Source organism: Ovis canadensis, chromosome 2 (assembly GCF_042477335.2).
Source record: "Ovis canadensis isolate MfBH-ARS-UI-01 breed Bighorn chromosome 2, ARS-UI_OviCan_v2, whole genome shotgun sequence".
Classification (NCBI taxonomy): Eukaryota; Metazoa; Chordata; class Mammalia; order Artiodactyla; family Bovidae; genus Ovis; species Ovis canadensis.
The window spans coordinates 49263237-49275859 of NC_091246.1; the positions used below are offsets into that span (position 1 = coordinate 49263237).

Here is a 12623-nt window from a genome sequence, read left to right on the forward strand (position 1 = left end):
AAATAGAATTTTGCAAAATATATGGAATGATTCACTGTACCATTTAATTACAGGTGGCAAGAGCATAAGTGTGGCCATTTGGCTTCCCAACTAGAACCTGATCAAACTATTGCTTTTTCAATTATTCAACACATATTGACTGAGCACTTACTAGTGACAGATATTCTTCTGGACCATGAGGATATTATAATGAAGAAAACAAACAACCAAAACCAAATCGCATGCCCGTATCTTCCTTCCCAGACCAGGAATAGTATCACCAACCAGGCACCCAGCCAGGCTCAAATCCCAGGAATCATTCTCTCATAACAGACCTTTCAGCAAAACTCCACCTAAATCCACCCCAAATCTGCCCACTTCTCACCCTCTCCAGTGCTTTAGCCCTAACCCAGGACATCATTACCAATCAGCTAAACTATGGCAACAGTTCATTAACTGGTCCATTTGCTTCCAGACTCCATTCAGCATACATAAATCATGGTGGTCTTTCCAAACAAAAATCAGTTCATATACTTTTAAACCTAATAGATTTGTTCACAGCAAAAATCTAGATAGTCGTATCTTTCTCCACAATAAAATGAGCACTAGCTGTAGGAGGTATGTGTTTGTGAGGACTCTGTTTATGTATTTAAAGAGTCAACGCCAGTTTTGTATTTTCTGATCATAAAAAAAGGTTTGATGATATTACTGCCTCAAAAAATAAAAGTAAAAACTGGTTCATGTCCCTCTCTGTCTTGAAGGCCTCCAGGACCTTCTCAGAGCAACCAGACATAAAATCCATACCGTATACATTCATCTACAAAAGCCAAGGTGATCTGCAGCTGCCTCCCCTGGCCTCCTTGGCTTGCCGTGTCTTCTCTCCCATTTACTGCCCCTCCAGGGCCTTCCAGCTTCTTTCTGTCCCTTAGACACACTAAGTGAGCTTGCATCTCAAGACCTTTAGGAAATTTGCTGTTCGTTCCTGAGACACTCTACCCTTAGGTCTCGGCAAGCTTGCCTCCCTTCCATCATTCAAAGGTAACAGGATACTCACTGGAACTTTTCCCATTATTCAGTAATTCCAGCTAAAGCCCAGAGATGAGGACCAGAGCATGGCTCTATCTTGAGACAGCAGCCCTGCCAGGTTCCTTCCCTGGGACACACAGGAAGGTGTCAAACAGTTCCTCCCCACCATCCCTCCTTTCTAATCTTCGCTGAGATGACAGGGAAGGAGAGAAAGAGGGGAGTTAAAGTCAGCACCCTCTGCCTTATGGGGAATGCAGTGTTTGTATTGAGAAGTAATTCTCTCCCAAGCCAAAGATTGGGGCAGCTTCAAAGATTCAGTCATGGGGGGTGCCCCTGAGAGAAGGGAAAATCGATGCACTGCTCCAAAGTTGGTTATCATTTTCTACTTTGCCCTCGGGCTTAGCTGAGTCAGGAAGAAGATTGATTTTGCTTCAAGGTGGGAATTGGGGCAGATGTGGAGCTATGTATATGTTCTGTTGTTGTCCTGGTGGGATTCCCAGTTGGGCTAAGGGGACATCACAGAAGGCAGTTGGTCCTATCTCCTATAGGAAGGTCCTCCAGAGGATTCACCAGCATTTGACTGCCTGCTGCAGAGGGTGTCTAGTGGTCCCTGTAAGCCAGACAAGTAGGAACATCCAGCCTCGAAAGGACCACAGCCCTGGCCAGGTGAGTAAAGAAACTCTTGTCCTATTTCCTCTCCTTCCTTCCATGGCAAACACACCTGAAGGGCTGAGCCTTGATGAAGGAAGAGGAGAAGATACCTTAGACCCTAATCACATTCCTCCCCATCTTCATCCCTAGAAGGCAGAAACTTAGCTCAAGAATGCTCAGTGTGAGGGCAGGGGAAAAGGGAGAAGAGATTGTAATAGTTTGCAACTGAAATAGTGAAGTAACTTTTAATAACTAGGAAGTTGTGGAATTTTCCTGTGTCTGTCTGGACTTGTTTGCCCTTGAGGTGTATTTCTCTTTCCCAATTCTGCCCCGTTTTGGGGGTGGGGACCTGATCCTGGCTGGCCATGCTGCCCAAGCTGTTGGCTCAGATGACTACCTTTGATAGGTGAGGGATTGGAAAGCAGGAGGAAGGAATGAATCAAGGCATTTTTCTTCCACCTTATGTGCGTCTACTGCAGTTTCCGGCTGTGGGCTCTTCTTCCTTTTTGACTCCAGGCCCAATGCGGTCCAGCTTTTGCTGTTTGGTATTCATCTCTAAGCTCTGGTAACACATCCTCCTTCATTTGCCCCACTTTTGGTAATATCTGCATAGTCTTACTGTGTCCTGTTCAGTTTCTCGGCTTTCCCAGAACTTGTGTGACTAATTGTCTGTTTCAAATATTAAGAATGCTTTTGGTTTTTTGGTTGGACCTTACCTCATATACTTCCCCAGAGGTTCATGAGGGTCTGTAGTCTAATAGTTCCATGTTTTCACCTTAATCAAGATATCTCAATACACCAGTTGCTAACATCTCATCTTAAATGCCATCTCCAGAAGGGTATCTCAGCATCCTCCCCACCTCCAATCACACCTCATTAATTGGCCTACTTTTAGCAGTTATCAGTACCTGACTTAATCTTATCTGTTTATTTGTTTGCATGCTTATGATCTATTTCCCCTCACACTGGAATATAAGATCTTTGAGGGCAATTACTCTTCCTCTATACCCCCAGTTTGGGTTTCCCAGGTGGCACAGTGGCAAAGAAGCCACCTGTGAATACAGAAGACATGGGTTCAATCCCTGGGTCGGGAAGATCCCCTGTAGAAGAAAATGGAAACCCACTCCAGTATTCTTGCCTGGGAAATCCCAAGGATAGAGGAGCCTGGCAGGCTACAGCCAGGGGTTGCAAAAGAGTCAGACACAACTTAGCGACTAAACAACAGCAACAACAATATCCCAATTTGCTCAATAAATATGTAGTAATCGAATGACTAGCATAATGACCTGGTGGAATGGACTGTACATATCCAGAGACCCTCAACTTGCAACAGCTGGGTGTGACAGCTGAATGTCACTTTGGTCGTCAAATCTCAAGGGGGGAGCTGAGTACATGTTTATTGTGTGTGAGTTAACTGTATTGTAGATATGGGAGAAAGAGAGAAACCCAAGAGGCCGAATGTAATAAGCACCTTTTATTTTCTCATTTGCCAATTCACTTTTCCTTTCTCTTCTGTAGCATCCCCCTTTCTTTGGGGAATCATGCCTATCCTGGCCATAAAACTAAGAATGCAGGATATGGGGAGGTGAGATTTTTTATAAGGTTTTACATTTCATTTGTGGTTAGAATATTCAGCTTTTCTATGTATTCTTGCATTAGTTTTGATCGTTATGTTTTCATAGCACGTGATTGATTATGTCTATATTTTATAGAACAGTGTGGATACTGGGGCCCTGATTTGAAACTGACTCTAAGGAGGAGGGGAGCTGACCTGCTGAAGGGATTGTAGTAGACACCTCTGTGTTTGCACCTTGAGCAGCCCCTCCAGACCGGGTTCGATTTCAGCCTTAGCTGTAGTGGGTAGTTCCCATTCACCTTCTGCTGCTGGTGTTCTGCCTCACATCACTTGTCTGCTCCATATTGTGCTAGGGCCTTCTCTCAATGCCGGGGAACTTTCTGGGCTGGCTTATAAACTCAGCTTAGAAGCGATACCCTATGGGCAATGCTTGACCAATACAGAATGGCAGCCAGTGGACAAAGGATCCAGCCTCCTGTCCAGCAGATGGATAATTTGAAGAGCTACTCTGTACACTTCTTAGAAGTGCTGGTGGAACTGAACTCCCTTTGCTGACAGTAGTGACCGTGATGATATGCATCCTTAGATGGACTTTTCCCCCTTCTCTGTCTCACTCTCCCCATTGTCTCTCTTCTGCTCCCCGAATCACCTGCATCAAGTGGCATCAGCACAGTTCTCAGCATCATGAGGTCCCCACTAACTGCGGATGGCGCACTGACACCAGGGAAGTGAGTTTGGCACCAGGGACATCCCTGCGTTCTTCTCTCCCTGCAGGTACCCACAGGTAAAAATGAGTAGACCTGATTGCAGGGGAAAATATAAGCACGTGTGGATTATTGGAAGGTAGAGTTATTGACGGGTATTTGGAGAAGAAGAGGACTGGACTTTGTGTTAGTTTCCCACCGAGGACATCAGACTTATAATTTGGGTTTTAAAAGAAACTTGAACCTCTTCTGTCATCACAAACTGGTAAGTCTGGAACATATTTTAAAACCACAATATCAACAATTGTTTAGTCCAGCCTTTCTTCAAACTTGCTCATTTTCCTACTATCTTAACAATATACCATTTGTACTGTTAATTACTTAATATTTTTTATTTAAGCCAGCATACTTTAAAAAATTTTTTGACTGTGCTTCATGACCTACAGGATCCTAGTGATCCTATATGATCCTTTCCGGGGATCATACCTGCACCTGCATTGGAAACAAGAAGTCTCAACCACTGGACCACCAGGAAAGTCCTAAATCAACAAACTTTTAGAAACTTAACTACCCACTAAACACTTCATATTAAATTAAAAATAAATGTGAAATTTTTGATTTGGTGCTCCCTGTATATTTCGATCACATGTGAAAATAAGTATATAACAATTAAAGGAAAAATCAATCTAGGTGTGGTATACATATTACAACTTGGGAAACACTGATTAGGGAAAGCTAAATATTACTGTTTCTCTTTAGATTTCTACTGCATTACAGTGCCCTCTACTTTGTGAGATCTTAATTCTCTGTTTATTTTTATGGGGTTATAATTGTTCTACTAAGTTTGTTTCTCAGGATGGTACCTGGGTGTTATATTTTCAAGTCTTGACATTTCTAGAAGTATCTCTCTTTTGTTCTCAGTTTGGGTGTAAAATTTTAATGCCACAGTTCTTAATCAAAAGGATTATTTATACATTGTTCCACTGTTTTCTGTGTGAGCCACCAGTAATATCACAAACGAGAACTCCAGTGCCAGTCTGAATCTCTTCCTGGATGAAAGTTTATAGGATTTTTATACTAACCATGGAATTCTGAAGTTTTACCAGATATGCCCTTGGGTGAATTTTTTGCAACAACTTTTCTCAGGACTAGTGAATCTCTTCAATCCGTAACTAAAACTCTTTCAGCTCAGGAAATCTCCTTTCATTATTTTGTTAACTAATATTTTACTTCTATCCATTCTCTCTTATTCTATGACTCCTGCTATATGAACATTGGGATGTTATATCTATCACTCTCTCTATTTTTATCTCATGGATTTATCTTCCTATATGTGTTTTGAGAGGACTGTATTAATTCTTACAAGTTTACTGATAATTCACTAAATCGCTTTTCAATGGTATATATATTGCAGTCCTGTCTTATTTTGGGCTCATACAATCATGTACTTTATTTTCAAGGACTGTTTCGTGTTCTCCTAGTATCCTATCTTATGCTTCTTTTATCCTCTGACATTTCACTGAAAAGCAAATTTGAATTTTTCAAACATTTGCTCCAGTTTTCTGTAAAAATTCTTTTTAATAAAAGCCATTGGCTCTGAATGATCTGCTGGTTCCCTTTTCGAGACTGCTTAATCTTGATGACTGGAGACTTGTCAAATCAAATATATGTTGCTATTTTTAAGTATGAAAGCCTGTATTGAAAAGGATGGATAGCTCTTCTCAGTGTTGGCAGCAACCGCCCAGGTCACCATGAGCTTCCTTTCACAGGTCCCAGAGTATCTTTGCCTCCAGCCCTGGCTGGCACAGTGCTGTGCAAACCAGCATCCCAGGACGGACTCACAGGCAGGCCTTGCCTTTGCTGTGGTTGTAAGATACCCAGTCACACAAGGCTCACTTCTCCCAGGAAGTTCTCGAGGCTTCTGCCTGGACGATGTTATTCTTCCTTTGCAACAGTGGTATTTCAGAGCTTTTTACCTCCTCTTATTTTTATTATTTTTATCATTTCAGTGAGATCTGGGAAAGTTATTGTAAGCTCAAATTATTATTGTGAAATAAAAGCTGCACGGCTTCCCATTAAATGAGCCTGATGAAACAGGCTCTGTGGTGCCGGCCCACAGGCCGCTGATTGCCAGCATTTGTATCTCTTTGCCTGAGAGGTTTCTCTGGCAGTCAGAGCCCACCTGACTGAGCTTAGCAGGTCAGATGTACTGGAAGGGGACGCACTCTGCCTTTCAATGACTGCTGTGGGTTGGTGTATAAATACCGCAGCTCCTGTCCCTTAGGTGGGAAACTCTGAGGTGCCTGTTCTACACTGAATCCTAGAGTTCCTAAAAGGAGAGGATTATCTGGTCACTCCCAGCAGAGACTAGATGCCCCCTTCAAAGCCTGCCTTCCTTTCCCTGTCTCACACCCACATTCCCCTATCTGGTGTCCTGGGCTCACCTCTCACATAAACTACTGGCAAATGAATCCTCATCTAAGACGGATGCCAATTCCAAACACTGACAGTGTGGCAGGTTTTTGAGAAAGATGTCTCTCCTGGTGTAGAGAATGAGCTGGAAGGGAGAAGCTGTGGGCCAGGAGATCAGCATGATGGGAGATGCAGTCCTACAGAAGCAAAAGCAAGCTCTTTATCTCAAAGGAGGACCAACATGTGCAGCAAAGCAAGACTCTCCAGAGATATCTTTTTAAAAATACTTTGACATTTAGAAGCAGTAGCCATCATGGAACAAGCCATACTTTGGTGAACTTCCCTGCACCTACTTTATGTTGTAATATTATTGTTGCTGTTATTACTAAGAAAGCACTCAGCAAATATCCTGATTGGTGAATAAGCAAACGACTTAGGCTACTGGTTGGCTGGTGGCACCATTCCGTGAGAGAAGGACCAGGGGAGAAGGAGCAAGTCTGGAGGAAGGGGTGGGGCATCTCCTCTTGAACATATCAGGTAACAGGGCATTCTGGGTCCTGCTTGGAACTAAGGGTGCTGGGCAGGCTTAGGCAGGGGAATAATCAGATTATCTCACAGTCATTATGGCACATGCTCCTGTCAATCCGAAGGAATCCAGCCCCAGTGCCAGAGCGGAACCGTGGAGCCCCTACTGGGACAGATGATAGCATTTTAGTTGTAGAATTAGGGGGAGAATGAGCAGAGGGGCAGGGGAGCCAGGACACCCAGGAGCTGGGGACAGTGGATATTCATCAACAGGTAACAGCTGTATACCTAGTGTATACACGTTGAGTCAGAGCCCTGGGCTTGAAGGCAGAGAAACCAGATTGGAAGATGCCACCCTGCAAGTCTAGAGAAAGGGCCCCCAGCTCATCTTGAGAGACATCTGCGGCAGGTCATAAGGACAGTCAGCACTTACTGGAGTCTTACTCAGGGTCATAACCTCATTCCTAGAGCTTCCAACAACTTAACTCAATGGAGAGTTGTTTCATTTACTACCTCTATGTTACGGATGAAGAAACTGAGCTGCAGGGAAGTGTTGAGTGTAGGGTAGGATTTTCAGTAACTTGCCTATGATTACATGGCTGGTAGGTAGCAGGGCCCAAATTCAAACCCAGACAAAGGCCTGTCTACATTCAACTGCCCTGTAAGTTAGAGTACAGATGGAAAGTAAAGGGGGAAATCAGCCAGTGGAGATCAAAGAGCTCTGAGGAGGTTCAGTGGTGTCTTGGTGACTCAGAAGCTCAAGGAATAACCAGAGAGGTACTCCTCCATCGATGGGTTAGGCAAGAATTGCACACATACACTTGGCAAGGTCTTTGAGGATTTGGAGGAAGAGAAGATACACATGGGATTTGAAACAATCTGTGGCAGAATGGGCTTGGTGGATTTGAAAAGAGGGGGCACCATTTATCTTGAAAGTGAGTTAGTCACTCAGTCATGTCCAGCTATTTGCAACCCCATGGACCGTAGCCCACCAGGCTCCTCTGTCCATGGGATTCTCCAGGGAAGAATACTCGAGTGGGTTGCCATGCCCTTTTCCAAGGGATCTTCGTGACCCAGGGATCGAATCCAGGTCTCCCACATTGCAACCAGATTCTTTACTATTTGAACTACTGGGGAAGCCAAATTTACCTTAGCATCTCCAAATTTAAACATGGTTCTGGGTAAAAAAGCATTACTGAAAAATATCTCTGGATGGACAAATGAACAAACCAAAGGCCTGTTTGATCTTTCTCAAACATAAAACTGATCTCAAATCTCAGCTTCTGAAGTCTTCCAAAGGTGCTCTATCAGTAGCAGGATGAAGTCCACACACCACACCCCAGAATTCAAGGTCAGTGTGCCATTTACCACCACATCCCCCACCCTCAGCTCTTTCCTGTTGTTGGGTGTTGGGATCTGTCTCTCTCTCTCTTTGGTCTTCTTAACCTTCTGAGCCCTGTCTTCTGGTAACTGCAAACCCCCTCCACATTTTGGGTGGAGAAATAGTTTTTTCTGCACAGCTCATCTTGGGTGGAGCTGCCATTCGCAATCATAGGCACGCAACATGAGTGGGAGTAAACAGAATTCTTTCTGGGAACTAATGTAATTCCAGACAGGAGAGAGAGTCTTCTCTTTCCTCTGAGGCCACTCCCTGGCGTGCTGGGATAACGTAAGCCCTGAGCTGGGAGCAATCCCTGCCACATGAGGGAATCTTGTTCTCACCATGAGAAGGAAGCCACATACAGAGAAAAGCAAAAGCACAACAGACAGACACACACAGAAGACAAAACAGACGAAGTGACTATGTTGCTCAAGTCCCTTGGATTCCCTGTCCTTCCTGGTTTCACAAGCCAATACATTCCTTTTTGTTAGTTGTTCATTTTTTGGCTTATGCATTTGACTTGTATTTCCTTCACTGATCAATATTCAGCTGTACTGGACTGCTGACACTTCCTGGGGTCCATGCTGTCTCCTACTTGCCCTCCCTACAAGTTCAAGCAACACAGTCCGAGCCATCTAAGTGCAAGGGTACAGGAATTTGAGTGTGACTCTTACGATCCGTCCTCCTCATTCCCTCAGTTTTTCTGCAGGCACCGCCGTGTGGCCACGTTCGGGTTGGCCCAGAGCTCGCCCTGTACGTCCCCCTCCGCGCTCTGAATCCAATGCCTCCCATTCCTTGCCAGTCTCTCGTCTGCTATGTGCCCTCCCGAGTCTGCCTCCCCATGGGACCTGATGTGGGTGGATATGGGACAGCTGTTTCTGTCCTTCTGCTTCTGGACAGGGGACTGTGGAGGCTGTCGGCTTCAGACCTTGAGAGTCCACAATATGGGCTCAGAGCAAGTACCCCAAGACCTCTCACACTGTAAAGTCCAACAACTGAGGAGTATCTTCCATGCCATATTATGCCAGAGAATGCTATCCTGCTCCCCAGACTTGAAGGACACTCAGGGGTAAATTAAAGGCTGGAGACCTTTCAATCTTTGCATTTTACTTGTGTGACAAGATCCAGGTGTTAAAAACGCCAGGTGTTCAGAGGAGGAAGCATGATAAAAGGTTGGCAGGTTCAGAGAAGCAGGGGATGTCACAGAGGAAGCAGAATCTGCACTGGTTGTTGGCTAGAGGGCCAGGTTAGGCCGATAGCAGCTAAGGCTTTCCCAGGATGAGGCAGGGTACGGACAGCAGCCCCACACAGGGGTCTGTATGGCTCACATAAGTAATCATGAGGGTCTCAGGCTGGTGGCCTTTGGCAAATGCCAGGAGACCTGATGTTCAGTGAAGGGCCTTGAATGCTAGACCCAGGCTTTCAACTGTCATTTTGAGTCTAACCAGGGCTGGGGTTCATTCAAGGCCTCTGCTGGGAGGACAGCTGGTCATATCCTCCTTCAGTACACAAAGAGGACTGAGGAGCCAGGGCATGAATGTCAACCACCCTGAGCCCACCCTGTCCCTTCTGTGGCCCAGGACCTTGGTGGGCTCTGGCTAAAATGGATGGGACAGCACTTTCACTTCATGACGTCAGCACCTCCCACTCCCCTCCTCCCTCAATGCACGCCAGGTACCCCACCACCCGCCCTAGTCACTGGGTGGGTGTGTGAGTCCTCAACAGTCCACCTCTGGGTCTTTCCAACCTATATATGTCTTCAGCCCATGACTCAGATTCCCACCACTCTTCCATGTAGGAAGCCCCTAAGAGGAGGTCCTGGGCTGTCTGCTTTTTTTTCTTTTTTTGGTCCCCCACTTCCTTCCTCCCTCAAGGACCATTAGGGTGGATTCACTTTGCTGAGTTTCTGGACCAGCCTGGCTGAATGGCAGGAAATATCCTGGCATGCTACTTGCCTGGCGATTCTGTTTCTCCTGCAGCATCAAGCCAAGAGCCAGAGAGTCACAGTCTAGGATCTGAGAGGGAGTGAAAAGGCAGCCTTGTGCAGTTGCTCCTTGAAATGATCCTGGGCACTGGAGTGAGATGGACCCTGGGTGTGAAACCAGCCCCACCACTCAGCAGCCTTGTGACCTGGAATAAGTGACTTCCTGAGCCTCAACTTTTTAATTTTGTTTTCATTTGTAAAGCAGAGATAAAAATACTTACCTTGCAGGTTATTGGGAAAGATAAATGGGACTTATGTTAAGTCTGATATTTAGGAGCTGAGAGCTGATATTACTTATTTGATCTCAACCTCCTGGAGAGAAAAAGGCAGATCTGCCCAAATCATGTGTTGAGATATAATTGATCCTGTTTGTCAAACTGGGACTCTTCTGCATGCCCCATGCTGCCCTCGCCAAGTGGAAGACAACACATAGAAGAGGATGATGGGAAAATCTTCCTGTTTTCTGATCATCTCCTGAGGGGACACACAAGTGGCAGTGACAGGGTTAGCAATCCTGCCGGAGGGCTGCTTCCACATCAGTGATGAGGAATAAAGGAACCAAAGGGAAAAAGTCAAACAGAAGAAAGCGCCTGGAAAAGACGTTTTTATGTTCACTTATTACATGGAAAAAAAAGAACCAAAGTGTACAGCATGAAGATAAATGTGTCTAGAAAATTTATCCTCATGAACCTGTTCAAAGGGAGTTATAATTCAAGAATTGCCAAATGGAAGTCATAAAATCAGGGTAGGAGTGGGGAAAAGGGCCACCAAGGGAAAGGAAGTGATTATGTGGTATTTCTTCTCTAGTTTTGGATCATTGGGAACTTAAACTTTTCCAGCAAGTCATTCATATAAACAGATGCCATACTGAAATATGATTGTGTAAAAATATAAAACTCCTTACGTATGATGGCAATAATATTTTAGGAAGAAAACATTAAAGTCTGGTAATATCAGAAAATACAAATAGGATCATTTTGAGCAGTTCTGTCTATATAAACAGCAGTTGCAAACAATGGATGTATATTAAAGAACAAAGTGTTTGGTCTGCACATAACTTAGAAAGGGGTAACATTTCTAACACTGACTTGGTAAGAAAACACGAAGGACATCTTATACTCAACAATGGTTAAAAGGAGGAAATCACTTTCTGAAGGATGCAGTGGGCAGAATGCCAAAGCCTTTGTTTTTAACCTGCTCTTTTTTTAACTTGCTCTTAACCGTGTTGGGATATGTTTACACTGCACGGGGTTTCCTGCAGAATCTAGCACCAATAGATGGATCAGATTTTGTCTTTGATCTGAGTCCTTTATGTCTTCAGTTTTGAGTGTATTGAGGTATGTTTTCTTTGGTTGCTGTTGTGACGAATGTGTAATTAAAAACTAATATTTACAACACTTAAACATTTTAGATTTCAGTGTCAACTCTTCACATAAAAAAACTGGAAACCTCTTAAGAAGCATGGGAAGGTTGTTACTTCCTCGCATCTGTCATGAAACTGTTTTCGATGCACAGCACAATTAGCCTGTTAGCACAGCTGTATGCTTTCTGGTCCAGAATCTTCCCCGTGTTCAGCGGGGAGGCCAAGCCCATGACTGCCATGTCTGCGGTTCTCCACGCTTCACAGTACTGATCCACAAGACGGACTCCGTGGGTGCTGGAGCCGTGCCAAACGACCTTCTGGGGCCTACGAAGGAAGTTTGTTGTGTTACTTTTTGAAATGACCCTTCTTTGTGGCATATCTTGGTGAGGAAATCAGCCTAAGTCTAGTGAGTTAAGTCAAACTCCTGAACTCTCCAGGGTCTGACCGCATATCACTTCTCTGTCTTTGCCACTGTTTCCAACTTTCTGAACACACTACATTCCAACCATATCCAGTTTCTACATGCTCCGAAATCATACTCTCTACTTTTGTGAATTTGAAACTGTGATGAGTCCCCTTAGTCTGGAATGGCCTCACTTCCATTTTCAGTGATTCCTTGTCATCTTTCAAAGTCCATTAAATGCCCCATCTTACAGGAAGCCTTCCTTCTCACTGCTAAGGAATGTTGACTATTTCCTCTGTGCTCCTACCATCTTAACTGTTTCATTTTCTGATGACAATATTATGTCTAGAATGGTAGCTAGTCTGTGTCTGTCTTCCCACAGACTATAAGCTTTGAAAAGGGACGAGCTGTGTAGGTTTATTACTGTGCCTTCCAGGCCTGACATCAGGCCTGGCATACAGTAGACAATGAGGAAAGATTTACTGAGTTGTTGTATTCTTAAAAGCATACATAATTTTCAAAGAATTAGAATGCAACTCACAGGAAAGGGTTAAAGAATCACCAACAATAGCATTACTTACCACTAATTAAGTACCTACTGTATACTAGATATTCTCAC

The 12623-nt window shown here is 44.3% G+C and overlaps 1 protein-coding gene across 8 annotated transcripts in view; it reads right to left on the minus strand.

Moving 5' to 3' along the window:
• Window positions 1-10826: 10826 nt before the first annotated feature.
• The window catches only part of COL15A1 (collagen type XV alpha 1 chain), a 102219-nt gene continuing 100422 nt past the window's right edge, over window positions 10827-12623 (minus strand). For all 8 annotated transcript variants that reach the window (XM_069576080.1, XM_069576078.1, XM_069576074.1 and 5 more), the window contains one exon: window positions 10827-11925. In XM_069576080.1, coding sequence (XP_069432181.1) covers window positions 11712-11925 — 214 coding nt within the window. In that variant the 3' untranslated portion in view covers window positions 10827-11711. The remainder of the gene's footprint in view (window positions 11926-12623) is intronic.